Genomic DNA, 17082 nt, shown 5'->3' on the forward strand with positions numbered 1-17082 from the left:
ATTTGTTCAGCTTATTAACTTATAAATAAAAATATTATCATGAATAAATTTTAAAAAATTTAAAGGCTACAACAAAAAAATATTAATGTCTATAAAATATATTAAAAATATTTTATGAGAATTTAAAACCCCCTGGCTTATTCATTTTTTAATAAAAAAGAAAATCTATTTTATTGAAAACTAGTTTTATATAAATATTTTAAATTTGTATTTATATCAGCCAGTTTTTCTTAAACTTTCCTAAACAAATTAATTTTAAAATTAAAACAAAAATACAAAAGTAAATTTTAAATTATTAAGTATTAATGTGATGAATTAATTTGTAAAAACAATAATTACTTTTACTTAGTTTAATGATTGACTTAAATAAATATTTTGACTATAAAAGTTGCGATATTCTAAATATTCTAATACTTACATTATACTAAATAATTATTAATTTTTAAATATATGCTAATCTACGTTTTCAACTAAATTACAAATGATATTTTATGGTTCGTTTTCGATGTTTTTCGTTTTTTGAAAAAACAAAAATGAAAATGAAAAATGTAACATATGAAGTCATAATAAATCTAAATAACAATAAAAACACATTATCACACAACGCACATTTATTTGATAGATACACTTGTACATTATTTCTTGGTATTTTTATTTTTTGTTTATAATTCCAAAAAATATAAAATCATATTAAAATTATGGTACTTATTGAAAACTAATGTAAAAACAATTACAAAAATGTGTAAAATTTATATTACAAATATTAGGTTTATCATTGCGGCAATTTAAATACAAATATTGAGCATGCAATGCAATTAAATATGATAATTGGTAAAACATAATCGGGTTGGTAATTATATGAACCTTTTGATGTCAAACCATCTTGCAAAGCCAATCCGTTCGCTGAAACAAAACATATTCAAACACATAAAATATAAAATATTATACTCATATTAAACATTAAATGTTGTTACCAATGTAGACATGAGTAATGATAAAAAAATATACAATTTTTTAATAATTTAATTCTTTATATCTTTGTATAACTGTTGTTTTTAAGTAAATACTAGAAATATATTTCCATAAATTACAACATAGCAACTAATACTAGTCAGCTATCGCCCAAAATATAATCACTATATAGGTAATCAAAAAACGTTTTAAGTGTCGTATTCAATATTTATTATATTTAAATCGTGTATGTTAATTTAAATGTGAGGAATATCAGAAATATTTCACTTCCGACTACGATATTATTTTTCATCGTTCAATATTCGATTTACATTTCCCACTTCGTCGAAATTTATATTATATTGTGAGGTGTAACAATTGTGATTTAAACAGGTACCTATATTTCTATTCATTGTTATTAATCCATCGTGTGAATGGCAAATCAACATTTAAAATTACAGGTGACGTAATAATGCTGACGAGTTGACAAATTCATTATTCGAGTATGAATATTAATCCTTAAATCACGACATATGCAATTTTGACATGGCTATAATAATAGCGTCGGAATTATGCTCATTCGTATATATTATAATAACTAATCTGTGTTTAGTATACATGTATCAATCCACGCCATCTAATACATTTTGAATAACATCACTCTATCGCTGAAACTATTAGAATTGATAGTATGCAAAATGGCTGAAACGTTGGGGCAAAGACAACTATACACTATGTAAATATTCTGACTTACATATTATTTAGTATCTAATAATATACTACAAATAACACGTATTATAATATTAAATATCCAAGAACATAATATATCAAAAGCCATTTAATGGTTGTGTTAATAATTCTAAAATAAGTAATATAAACCAAAATCCCGGCTTCAAAAACGACTATAATATTAAAATTAAAATGCATTCAATTTTTTTTTTATTTAAATTTAATTACATCATGATGGTTTAGTCCAATTAAAATCTAAATTATTTTATTTAAGACTATTCAGTACATAATTATAATGTTTACCTGGTGATATAACATGTAGTGTAAAAGTAGTAGAATTCGTATTGCCAGATTTACAAGTGTACTTTCCAGAGTCAGCTCTAGTAACGCTAGCAAGTGTAAGGCGACTAGCGAAAAAGTTTGATGATCTATCCGTCTCCACACTCAAACTTCCTCTGCGGTCCTATAAAAAAAATATAATATTTTTGATTTTAAAAAGATTTCATTTAGACTGTATTTTTTTTTTAAATATATATATCTTATGCTAAATGTATTAATAACCGTATCAATTTGATTAAACATGTGGAAATATACTTCAATTCTTTGTAAATTTTACTGCTTTTCTACCTTTTTTTTTGAATTTGAAGACTAAAACTATTCAAAATTGTTTAAAATTTAAAGTTTTAAGAGCTTAAAATAATAATAATAATTAATTTTAAATTGAATTAGATAATTTAAGAAAAATATGCTCAAGTAAATTCCATAAATAATTTTAATTTGGTTTTAGAAATTTTATCGGATAACAAACTACGCACAGTCTCATGAATATATGCATCAACTGTCACCTATATTGAACTCCTAAAAAACAATTGGAATCAAATTTCCATAAAACTAATAGTTTTAAATTGTAATAAGATTAATGTATATAATATAGAGTAACGCATAAGTGGCTGAATCGAATTAGCCAAAAACTAATACAATATCCCAAATACAGATATATATATAGGTTTTCAGGTATTCTATATTATAATATTATAATAAATCAAAAAATACGATTTATCGATAAAGAAAATAATCAAAGTGATTTGGAAAGTGAATGGAAGAAATTAAGTGAAGTGATTCAGTACCATTCCCAGTTCTCGATTTCACAATATAAAAAGGTTAGGTCCTTCATTCTCACATAATAGTTACACTTTGAATAAAATAAATTTAAAACTAATCGTATGCAAAAAAACTTTTCGTGTATAGTAGGTTGCTAAAATTAATATTATTTCAGGGCTAGTTATGAATCATAATATTTGAATAACGACATTGGGCAGAGCTTATAACGTTTAACTAATGAATAAATCACAGTTTTTGTTAAAAACTTTATAAACTTTTTAAATGTATTCTCGTAGTTAAAAAGTGAGACAAATTTTAAAAATAAATAATTTATAATTCTAATTCTAAATATTTTGACGTTCAAACAAACCACAATTTAATCCTCAAAAAAAAAAGTTTATTTTACAGCATAACTGTACCAATGTATTATACCTATTCAAACAATTATTTAAATTGATGAAATGGGTTCATTTTTTCTTTCAACACGTGAGCCGGTAACATCAGTTTCTATGTATTATGTTATGTACGGCATTGTGAAATAAGAATAACTCGATATCACCATTGATAAATCACTAAGAAACTAATAACAGATAAAATTTAATAATTCCACACACATTATTATTAGGTACATAATAAGAATCGCGTATAAAAATTGTTCACCCAAAAAAGAGTTAAATCGTATTAATAAACCACAGACACATAAGATATTATATTTATTGTGGTAAAACAATAAACTTTTGTTATTAAATATGACTTAAACCAATGGTATTAACAATAAGTGTTAGACACGTTTGAATTTATATTTTTAATAAGCTAAAAATTTAGCTTCTCCGCAAAATACATCTTTAATAACAATAGATTTCACTTTTGAATAATATTCTCATTATTTAAAAACCAGGGAAGTCATTCTAACCTATAGTGAGTTTTCCGTTTAGTAATTAATTGAATAAGATACTGTACCTATTAGATGGTTTAAATTTGAATTCAATAATAATATAGTAAACGATTTTAAGCGGAAACGTTATAACAACATCTATTTCTAAGGATATGGTATACCTAATTTATTTATATCACTATGAATAGCTTATTTTTCTACTCAGATAACGGTATTTGTTTAATTTTCACATTATATCATACTATATTATCGTTATTAACTTATAAGTCAATACCATGTACCCTCGTTTTACAGTTGGAAAAGCTTCGAGTAATGAATAACTTGAAATTTTATTAATCTAATTATGATGAAAATGTCAATATGTATAAAAAATAATAGTAAAGATACTTATTGCGTAATTTTGAAAAGTTTAAAATGACAAAAATGTTAACACTATATATAAATTTACAAAAAATTAAAAGTCATTTTTAATAAAAAATAAAAAATAATAAAAATTACTAAAATACATCACTGATACATTCTTTGCTACACTTATAATACCTATGCAAATATGCAATGAAAATAAAAATAAGCTCCTTAAAAAATATTAATTATTATTCTAAAAAATAACAACAATTCGATTTTTTATAATGATTAATAGATTTTTATATTCGTAATTTTTAAAACCTATAAATCTAATTACAGTAACTAAAACTAAAAAGTATTTATTAATTTATTCTGCATTCTGTGTTCACAAGAAAGTAGCAATGGAAAATGTTTTATAATTTCTTCATATGAAATATACTATATACGTAAAAAGAAGGAAACTTTAATACCCAAGTACTAACTTACTAACTAGATCCAATTTTTTATAAGAAACTACTCTTTAAGAAGAATGAAGCAATGTTATAGCTTCAAATAACGATAAAAAATACTAAAAAAACACACACACTCAAATTTTTAAACCAATCCATTCATCACTCACTCAAAATCGTAAAATGGAAATATAAAATATTAATTATTCACATTTTATGAATGTAGTTTACTATTTTTCCAATGAAACATTTCATTTTAACAAGATTATAATTATATATTATTTTGGGCGCCAGGGAATCGGGCCACCATTATATTTAAAATTTTTATAAAATAATATTTTATATAAGTTTTATTCGAAGTTCAATCAGAAGTTCAAAATTAAAATTAAAAGCGTAAGTATATTATTATAAGCCAGGAAACGAACTTTTTTTAAAAAAATTCGAAGAAGGGAAAAAAAGACGGATTTGAATTTTTAAAATCTGTATCATGTTATTATGTATTATAATTTTATTTTTATATATTAGAAAAAAAATTAGTTAATAAACGTTACGTACTTTTGCATTTATCTGTTATATATTTAAGGCCTAATCTACGGATACACTTTAAAAATATAGATTTAATTTGTGGCCCAATCTCAGGAAAGTAAAACGTAAGCTATAATATTTTATATGAAGCCCGTAGATTAAAATATAGCCCAATTACCAACTGCCTATTATTTTATCTATAATCTGTATAGATTTAAGTCCCTATCTAAATCACTATATTTTATGAAAAATTTAAAAATATAAAAATATAAAAATCTTCAATTAAATTAAATAATCGCAGAAAATATAGTATATTTTTGAAGAATTTAGCTTTAATAACAGCATCATTCTTGCGGAAAAAATACAAAATAAATCATCCAATTTTGTTATATTATTTCGTACGAGTAACACTTAAGGAAATTGTGTACGTATTTTTTTTTAATATTATAAAAATGCAAGTGGATTTCCTTTAGTTAGTAAATTATTTTGCTTTATCTTCTACAAATATCTTTTTTACTTTAAAGTTTTCATATTTATGATAAAACAATTAAATTAAATTCTAATTTTCATTAAGATGTGATAATATACAGAACTCAGTTGCATAAAAATATTCAACATTAATAATAGTTATACTTGCATAACTCAACTAAAACGTCTTCGGATTTTACTCGTAGATTTAAAAGTGCATTAAAATATTGTTTAAAAATTAAACATAAAATAGGTATCGTTAAGGTTTCATAAAAAGTAAATTAATTTATATCCCTGTGCTCCGTAATTTTAAAATGTATATCATGTCCAAGACGATGTACTCTATTATCTTTCGTAAATTAAATCTTGGTTTAAGGAGAACACTATGTTATTGTCGTTTTATTTTCATGCACAAAGTAAAAACTTGAAATTTGCTTACGCCATTCATCGATTATACTCCATCAAAAACTCCTGCAATAACAGTTGATTTTAACATGCCTAGTAAGTAGCAGTGAGCAAATGATTCTTATTAACAAACTCCATGACCCAGTTGTTTCATATATCTGATAAAACCCCTGATCCCTAGAAATCGTGACACGTACACTATATACCCTAAGCCGAACTAAGATGAGGAAGAGCATCAACAAAGTATTAGTTGTATATCGTATTACGACTATTTCATTTTATTTCGCCTGCGTGTTCCCCTTGTCGCATTTTGATAAGAATATATATAAACATTCAATTACTTTTAATTTAGCTTTATTTACGTTCTTAATCATAAAAAAAAAAAAAACATGTATTGCTTATCAATTATTATTAATGCTACAAATTTTCGAAACAAACTGAATAAATTGATTCACTGCTTTGAGCCTATACTATACTAGGTACGTGTTAGTCCCAATGGCAACTATGCGAGATTTATGGCGATAAGCTTTAACCGTATCATTTCTCGTTCAGAATGTCAGTTTAGAAATGATTAATAGACTTTAAAATACAGAAAAATTGTCCAGTTGATATTGAGCTACCATTATTTTTTAATGTATTATGTTTTATAAATCCAATTTTTATATTTTATTACTTTTTTGAAGAAATCAATTATTTGAAATCGTATTATTTTAACCTAACAAATCACAATCAAAAATATAATGGCTGATATGAACTATATAATATAATTTTTACGTGTTGTTTGAAATTTTCACCCATTGAAATACATTTTTAAATATGCATATCCAAATAGTTTCTGTTTAGTAGTTTTCGAATGTATGGCATCATTAAATTGCAGTAAAATATGAATTTAATGATACACCATTTCATACAAAAAATTAATTCTGAATAAAACTTGCGAGTAGAAGCTAATTTTAAGTTTATTTAATTTGTGTTATAATTATTTTCTGTGGCCTAATATGCTTATAAAAATATCACATATAAGTTTTATACATTCACGTAAGTCATAACCATATAACCATATATATTTGTGGAAAAAAAACTTAAAAAAAGTCTAAATATTGAAAAATAAATCATGTCCAAGATATTCTAATATAAATAGTTTATGAAAATATCAAAACTACTATTTCTGAAATACAGCTATTATTTTAGTTTAAATCTGTTATTAAATAAATATATTCACGTTTTTCTCAATTATTAAAAATATCATAAAAGTTTCTTATTTATGATTTGTTATGATACAAAATATAACAAATTGTCTACTGTAAACTATTCTCAATGTTAATCAATGAATCAAATTTGAATCAAATATTATATGACAATCTAAACTACGCGAATACTTAAGTAAGATTAATATTATTACGTGAAACATTTATGAATTTATGATTTATTTAGATTACAAAAATATAGAAGTTATAAAATTTGATTAAGTTAATAAGCCATTTAAAAAATAATGTATAACAAATATGTTAAAGCTCTAGAAAATGAAAAAAATATAAAATATTCTGAAATATAAAAACAATAGATACGTATTCAAATAATAATACTTACACATAATAATTTGTGAGACCACCAATTAATAATAGTGTTATCATAAAATTAAAATACATAATAATATACTTATTATGTAGGTACCTGGAAATTTTTTATAACTGTTATTGTCCGATTATATCCAATTATATACATTTGACGAAAAAATGTGTTTGCAATAAGAGTATCAAAACTTGACAATTTCCAGATGGTTATAGAAAACTTCTCTTACTTTTATAACGATGTCGTGTTTTACTATAACTGATTTCCCCCCAAAAAAAAAAAAAAAAATGTACAATCTTTTGAAGATAACGTGTGGATGGTATTTTGAGAGCGTTAGGATCTCAAAATTCTCATTATTTTACAAAAGAGTCACTATAAAAAGAACTAAAGGAAAAAAGTTAAACTTACGGTTAAACTACGTAGAACGCAAAGGCTTATGTTTGAAGTAGTTTTACAAATGTAATAATTAATTGTTTTCGTATTTAAAAAGACAACATGTCTATAACATACAAAAGTAACCTTCCTAAAGTGATTATTCTCATGAGATTAAATTCTCATCTGAAACGAGCGGAACGAGAGTAATTTTTAGAATAATTGTCTACATTTGTTTTTAAATTTAATTGGAATATACGAGTACAAGGTTTATTTTCATTTAAAATGTAGTAAAAATTTGTTAATTCATGGGGTTACAATTTATTCAAGTAATTATGATGATAAATAATTTGAATAAACACGAATAACGTGTCTAGTAAACTACCCATTGGTAATTCATAATTTAATTATTTATTTATTAGTTCAATACATTATTATTTTAGTTTTAACCTAGTGAGAAGGGTTACTGGGGATATGTAGTAAAGAAAACTATATTTTTTTTAAAAAAAATTAGTTTTTTTTTTTTTATTACAGAACGGAAAATTTAGGCAAGCTAAGATTGGATGGAGTTTTGATGGCTTAGTAAGATATAAAATACACACATGTACATCATATGACGAAACTGATATAATCAAGGTTCACTGGTTTGTACAGGAATAGTTTGATTTGGAATTTGGAAAAGGATAAAAAATAAATTCTCTGGACAAGTAAACTTACGTTTTTTTTATAATGTCAACTAATTATGGCGGTATTATATTATATGATGACACATGATACCCATAGTCAAATTTAAATAGCTACTTAATCAAACTAACTATATTCTATGAAGCTATTTATTATTATTTATATTATATTAAAATCCAATATACTTGAATAAAACAAGATATTAAAAATAAAAAATGTAGTTATCGTTTAGGTAATAAATGCATTAGATTATATCAATTTATTCACGAAAAATAACACAAATGACAACTTCAATATTAATAATAATAAATTAGGAAACGAAATTCTGTGCTAAGTTTATCAATGGTAATAAAAGTATTTTCAATCACCGAATAATAAATAAATAAAATAATAGTCTCATTTCATTTACGACCAACGTACTCATCATAATTCACATCCGAATCATAATTCTCCACTCCACCCCTTACTGAAATCGTACAGTGAAAAACATATAAAACTGTATAATGACAATATCGTAATAGCACAATAATACCAATACGTGATCAATTGAAACGAATTTATGATTTTCGTCTAAATAAATTACAATTTCAAACGAAATATCCAGTGGATGGTCTGTACAAGAATCAGATTTATGAGCGGAAATAAAATTTTCCTAAATAGAATTTGGAATGTTTTTGTTTATTCTTTAAATTTTTTGACGAATAAGAGCCCTTGAGTTCGGTTAAAATAAAAATAATTTATAACACGATGTTTCTGTGTTTTATAAAATGTATATAAAAGTATCTGTGCTTGCCACCATGTTTATTATATTATGTGGCGAGCTCGGTGTAATGTATTTCGTAAACATTATACGCACGTATGTATTTCACAAGCCGTTAAAATAGCTTATGAATTATTATTGTCGTTTCAAACGGCAAAAAATTATTTGTCTATTTATTATATTTTATGTTGTTTCTACGTCCGGTAATTTTGACGTGTCGTGCGTGATTTATCGCGCGCACATATGCAGTTGAATAAATAAATCCTCGTAGACAGCGTACCACGTGGTACATGGGTGATTAATAAAGATCGTGTAATTTAATTATTATTACTATCATTATGTCCGTTATTAAACACTATATTGTTATTGTTGTTATATCTTGTCTGATGGACAAGCAAAACGATCGTGACTGAAGGAGTAATAATCATTTTAATCGAACCGGCTGATAGAGTTTTGAATTTCGTTTTTATTTTCGTATGCGACATCATCAAAATTACCTCCAATAACTTTTTTTTAAATTACCTATACGTGCAATTCATTTGGGGATTCAATATCGATTATCTTTTTTGACAAAACCTCACTTCCCTAATAATACCTACATCAGTATAATAATACAGCTTTCATATTTTCAATATTAATTTCTCACATCGTACCGATAAAACTTGTACCTAATGTGACAAAAGAACTAAAAACATACTTAAATTCAATTTTGAGTCTATCTACTAGCTTTCAAAATTTGACCTTTATCTTTACTTTAACTTTGATTTAAAATATAAAAAAGATAGCATTTTTAAACAGTGATGGTTAGACGCAATGAAAAAAAATTGAATTGATAGATTTCAAGTTAACTCTATAACGAATTGAAATGATTTCAGATTTCTTATGACATGTTGTATTTTTCAGTACGTTATTTTTTGGTCAAAAACATTACTCGTCAACTACAAATTTTCCGCCATCTTTTTTACACACACCGTAGTCACACACGTTCATGATATAACTTACAGCGCAAACGTTTACACGACACGTATGCCCACACGTAAACAATTTCCTATATTGAGCTCTTTAAAAACGGTTAGTTTTGAAGAGTACTCAAGAATACATTAATTTTAAAGTTGTTTACGACTCGACCATTCGACATTTTACGTATTCGTTATTATTGCACACGAATTCGAGAACAGGTCTTTGAGGGTGGCGTAATCGACCGTGCGTACCATTATCGATATGAGCTTGTCGCCGTGATACCACTGTATGCTTTGACGGGTCTGGTCGATCAGACCGATCCTACAGGTGAATGTTATCGATCCGCCCGGCGTCATTCGCCTTTCCAGCGGCTCGTAGTTGGACGTCTTCGACTGCTGGTCGACGGTGTCTGACTGTTGTTCGCCGTCATCTGTGGAACGAAAAATTGTAATTTAATTACGAAAAAAACTACTTTATAATTGTTTATCTTGTATTCTAAAACTATAACCAACAATGAACGTGCAGTTTTTCACTACATACGATATATAAAAATAAATTATGACCATAAACATGATAAATGATATATTAAAATTGATTTGATATCAATAATTGTTATGGTTTTTTTTTTTTTTTTATTATTATCATTTTAGTTGAAATTTTTTAAGTAATCGCATCTCGCGGGAGTAGAGGGAAAGAGAAGAGGTTGAAAAAAATATTTATTTTTTTGTCATTATTTCATTCAAATTACAATTAAAACAACGTAATGTAGACATTTATCAAAATGTGTTTCCTTCATATACCTACATACCTACAACGCCGGAATTATTCAAAACTGTTGAACCGAGAACCCACGAATACCTACTATTGTACTGCTCTAAATATATAATAATAAACATTTAGATACCATAACTACCAAAATAAATGAGACCTGCTGTATATAAAAGATCTTGTAAATGTGCATAACACTAGAATTATAAAACGAGAAAATGTTATTTAGTTTTTCATAAACGATAATTTAATTTTTAAATAAACGCATAGAAATAAATATAATATACTTTAGTTATTCCATTTTGTTATGACGTTCACAGTTCATATTATCGTAAAATATTTTACAGGAATGTTGACAGTTTATTTGGAACAATTAACTTTCTAAGTCAATGTGCGTAAATTATTCTTGAAAATGTAAATATGAACTTTGTCCTTAGTACAATACATATGTCATTTTAACAGAAATAACAACAAGATTTATTTACTAAAAAACTATGAATATTACTACATTTATATAATATTATTTAACGATTTTTGATATTAATAAAATAGAATTTTACAAAGCCATTATACAATCTACATTATGTATTAAAATTCCATTTCAAATAAAATATAACCTGTCAATTTTATGTACTGAAAATTAAAACTTAAAATTATATTCATTTTCCTTGAATTAATACATTTTTAAAAAATAAACAAAGTTGTATGTGTGCACGCTTAAAGCACCAACATAGAATAACATAATTTATGACAAGTTTGTCAGAAAGCATGAAAATCGTTTTACTTTATATAAATAATTTTAAATTAGTTTCATGACTATGCATATATTATGGTAATTAATTTCACTAAGAAAATAGAAAATTTGGAGTATGATAATTTAATTGTACAAAAATAACAACGATTACCTACAAGAAAATTAATATAATATACTATTTTACTGAATAAAAAATGTTTTTTACAACTTTTGTATAAAAAAAACGTAAATTGTCGAGTCCTCAATACTTCTAGTCTTAAGGGCCATGAAAATAAGTAGAACTTACTTCAATATTTTTCAATGCTATATAATATTTTAATTTAAAGATATCAACTAAATTAAAAGGTTAATATCAATGACAACGGTGTGTATTTTTACACAGACATATCATAGCTTCAAGCATATTCGAAAGGTACCATATTATTCCATCGTTAATGGATCGAGATATGTTTAGCATAAATTTAAACACAAAACCAACCATAAGCCGTTTAAGTTCCATGATTTATTTATGCTACCCAGACTGGAATTCGTGTTTTGAGCTTAAAACATAATTTAAAATGTGTAGTTATATTTGGCTATACAATGATAATAGATCTTTATATTAAAAAATACCTTATAAAAATATTTATTGGTTTTATGCATAAAATACTTTGTAATATAAAACAATTTTTATCGAGTTTTGTATCCATGTTAAATATAAATTATTATTTAACTTCCATTATTGAATAAAAAAAAAGGATAGAGATAAAAAAAAAATAATCTATATATGTTAATATTATAATGGTTGGGATTCGGTATAATAATATGTTGTAGGTATATAGTACATGAAAATCTATGTAAAATTTCATTATTTTTTAATTCAATAATACATATTTTATTTTTAAGAGATAATGTACGTAACCAATATACTATACAATAGTTGTTGAATGTACCACGTCATTGAGTAAATCGCTGTAATGTATATATTACATTTGAATCCAATGATATCCAACAATTGCATAAGGAAATTTATATTTTACTTTTAACCCCTTCACCGCCCTGTAGTATCAACTAGATTTATTTTCCTACTATAAAATATATCTAAATTGAAAATCTAAAAAATTGTATTGCTTTAAAATGATAATAACAAAATTTAAAACAAATTTAAATAAAAAAAAAAAAAAAAACATTAATTTGTAGTCAATAAATCTATCACTCTGCTTAGAATCTAAAATAGTATGATCTATTGACACGTATATCGTATACTACAATATATAATATATTAAATTACGTACCTATCAAAATAATAATTTGACTTAACTATACGATGTATTGGTACTTATTTTATAAACTACCTGTATACGTTGATTTAAAATGTACAGAAACAAAATATCAATAATAATAGGGTCTGTTCTCATCAAATTATATTTTATCCAATCTTTTAAATGTCTTTCTTATAAGTAAAACTTTTGAAAACTACTTATGTTTTGTTTTAAGATTTTAACAATCGTGGTATTTATAGTAGGTATTTGAACTATATTGACAGACTCTCTAAAATGATATTCTAAAAGCCACTCATAATTTTTTTATTTTATTCCTTAACAATAAAAATGTAATATTATAGGGTCTCGTACAGGCTATAACTACGTCAAAAAGAAACCTTATTATGAATATTTTTATATCAAAAAATAATATGACTACAACTAGGAACATTACCCTATTGAAATACGAACTTTACCTTCGGTGTATTAAATTTTAGTTTTTGTAATGCGTTTAAAGGGCATCACGTGCTCGAGGTCTTTCGAATTATATGTGATAAAAATAACGAGGACTGCATTAGGTCATTGTGTAGTCCACAACATTTTTCGTGTCATAAATGACCATGTATGTATCTCAGCATGAAATATTACATATTACGGTTCCAATTATTTCGTAACGCATTCTTTCCGTATACCTTAGTAGTGATTTTTCACCGGCCAGTTTACCTCAAAATTATTTCTACTATACTCACTTTGCCGTATTATAGTATTCCTGCATGTCAGGTTAGGAATCGTCTATTTTATGTTTTCAACGTATACTTATTTTCACCGTGTAAAAAATTTTTTTTTTCCATACCTATTAACCGTTTTGCAGTTCTAAATTCAGCATCACAAGCACAGCATTTCTCATTTATTATTAATCGAAGTAATAAGATATCTTGTTTCAACATCATCACGCTTAATAAATAAATTGTCGTATTATACAATACTTAATTAATATATCAATGTTTAGTAAGATAGAATGACAGATGTTAGATACACCAGATTCGGTTATTTAGAATCGAGGACCTTAGTCTCGTCGACTCTATAAATATACATTACGTACATAAATAATGTTTCTAACTTACATTTAATTACACTTCTTAGACAAATGTAAGTACTTTGTAGTAGTATATATAATGTATGTCACTACGTAATTCTAGATAGGTAGATACCAAAATAAATAATATATATGATTTATTTTTTTGTTTTTATTCTTAAGTGTTTACTTTAATTATGTAATATATTAAAATTTAATGATATAAGAATTAAATAATTTAAATTTTAACAATTGTTAGTACTGTAAGAAGAAAAGAAATGATATGATCACTTGTAACAAATAAAATGGAAAAATCAACAATTTTTAATTCTGCTTATAATACATATTATATATTATCTTTTTATGATAGTTCAGTGAATCTAATAACACTATAGTTGAAAACTCATTCCCAAAAAAAAAACTGCAATAAAATATTACAATTTTATAATATTATCTACGGAAAAACAACTTTTAGTTTTAAAAATAAAAAAAAAGTATTATTTAGAGGAAAATAAAAGAGTATAGTTGAGAATGAAATTGCACCACTCTGTAACTTCTTAAAAAGTATACTATCTGCTCACTATTTTGAATACCATTTAATTCAACAAATTGTTTTCTGTTTTGTGATATGAAGTCAATAAAAATAATACCAAGTTCTTATAATCACTGTTTGTTTTAACTTTTGAAATAAAATACAACAGAACACTGAATCAAATTTTTTTTTCTTCAAGTTTAAATAAACTTTTTTATTTCTTTCTACCTTTTTTTACACATTACAAACAGACATAGAAACTCTAGTGACAGCATGATCTGTATTTAAAACACGAAAACTAAATTGAGAATAAAATAAAAATAACAGTTTTATTAGTTTATAAGTAATTTTATAACTTGTTTATTTTGTTTTTTTTTTTTCAAAAATAATCTTATCGACGTAAGAATATTATATTTTAGTAAATGGATGAAAAATAATAAATGATCAATAATATTTATTAGACAACTAAATTCTCATTGGTGAAATTTCTATAAGGAAGTAGATACTTAAACTAAATTTATTAATTCACACTTCACAGATTAAAAATATAATATGGTAGCCCTAACAAAAGAAAAAATGTCATAGCACTTGAGCTACTTTTTAAGTGTGATAAATATATATATATATTATTTTATTTTATTTATTTACTTATTTATTTTTTTTATCAAATAAAACAAAAGTACATACTTTTAATTTGAACAATATCCTTATTTTTATAATCGTAGTTTGGTTAATTTTTTTACTAAACCAATATTATAAAATAGTGATTAACTCATTCAAAATATTATAAATATATGAGTGTTCTTATATACGAATTATGAGCTTATATTGTAATATGTGATCAATTGTTTAATTTTTTGAAATTAATGTAGATAGTAGGCAATAATGTTGTTATAATGTTGTACACTAACACATAATAACTATACTTAAGTCTAACTAAAACTGGTATAAAAAAAATTAGAAACATTTTTGTATTCGACAATATTCATTAAATAAAGTTTACTGTAATACACTATATTCAAATATTTACGATCAAATCAACAATTTTAAATTGACTAAAACAAAACTAAAACTAAATATCATAGATCATGAATTATAATAATAATTTAAATATATTAAATTCAAACCGGCAACAGTGTCCTAAAAGGTAAATTTATGTATTATTTGATTTTTACAAGAGGTAAAATGAAAGTAGGTACCTACTTAATTATTGAGTTTGACTAACACTAAAATTATGATAAAATTTGTAATATCAAAAATCTACAGTCATAAACAGTTAAATATCTTACTAAAACATTTCAGTAATAAACTTGAAAATTTTGGTGTAAAATAAATAATATTTATTAATTATTGTATAATAGACATAATACAATTTTATAAATAAAAACATGATTTTTTCTAATGATTTCATTAAAATTACACATTTAACTTTTTCGTAAAATCCTACGAAATGCTACTTTTTAACTAAAAACTATAAATCTTTTAAATGGATTACTTAAAACTGTTAAAACTGAAAATTTGTACTTTAAACATAAATGTTTGAATGTAAAACCATTAATTAAATTTATAAATCATAATATTTTTTAAGTTCACTAAAAATGTGAGTATGTATTGAGATTATGTGAATAATGTTTTAACGTTTTATGTAGATTGTATAACATTAAATTAATTTTACAAAGATTAAATAAAATTATATATATGAACAAAAAGCATAAAAATCGTGTTGAAGTTTATATTGCAAAATTAGTCACTTTGTTGTAAAGATCATAATTTATAAATATTATATAGATACTGATAAACATTAATATTTACCATTATTTTTTATCAAAAAAATAAAAGGATGATGTATCTGATGCTCAGTTACGAATTAGGCTATAACATATTTTATATTTATTAGAAAATTAATTTTTTATCTTCCTAAACAATTATATTATTTTTATATTTATTTATCTAAATTTAATAAATGAGGTTTAATTTGTGTTAAGTATGTATAACTTATAACGAAAATAATAATACATAGAAGCCCTTTTGATCTTGTTTAGAATCCTTATGTATAAGACATAAAGTTATAATATACAAAATCATCTTGCTCAATGAACTTCAAGGAAACTTATCGTATACAATTTTCTATTATCTGAATAAAATAGACACTACCATAGTCATATATGATCAAAATAATTCTTATTTAAGCTCCGCTGCTAAAAAATGTATTTATATATTAATTAATTTACAAAACATATATTCTTCTACAAATAATAAAATACCAAATATATTTATAATCATGAATATTTTTTTAATTATAACTAATCACTATAAACTATAGTTATTCAAATATAAATTGGAAAATAATTATCCCCATTTCAAAACATTAATGACGAATATCAAACTTCTAAAAATGCATTTACAATTTTGTTTGCTTACGAGTATTTTATGTACCATTCTAAAGTCTGACTAGAAATAGTTACACAATAAACATGGCACATAATTTAAATTAAT

At 24.2% G+C, this 17082-nt stretch overlaps 1 protein-coding gene across 1 annotated transcript in view; it reads right to left on the bottom strand.

Moving 5' to 3' along the window:
* Positions 1 to 684: 684 nt before the first annotated feature.
* The window catches only part of LOC113554097 (lachesin-like), a 70805-nt gene continuing 54407 nt past the window's right edge, over positions 685 to 17082 (bottom strand). Inside the window, exons 5-7 of the mRNA XM_026957789.1 lie at positions 10468 to 10646; positions 1984 to 2143; positions 685 to 903 (exon numbers count right to left, since the gene is read on the bottom strand). Coding sequence (XP_026813590.1) covers positions 773 to 903; positions 1984 to 2143; positions 10468 to 10646 — 470 coding nt within the window. The 3' untranslated portion in view covers positions 685 to 772. The remainder of the gene's footprint in view (positions 904 to 1983; positions 2144 to 10467; positions 10647 to 17082) is intronic.

This window comes from Rhopalosiphum maidis, chromosome 2, assembly GCF_003676215.2.
Source record: "Rhopalosiphum maidis isolate BTI-1 chromosome 2, ASM367621v3, whole genome shotgun sequence".
Classification (NCBI taxonomy): domain Eukaryota; kingdom Metazoa; phylum Arthropoda; class Insecta; order Hemiptera; family Aphididae; genus Rhopalosiphum; species Rhopalosiphum maidis.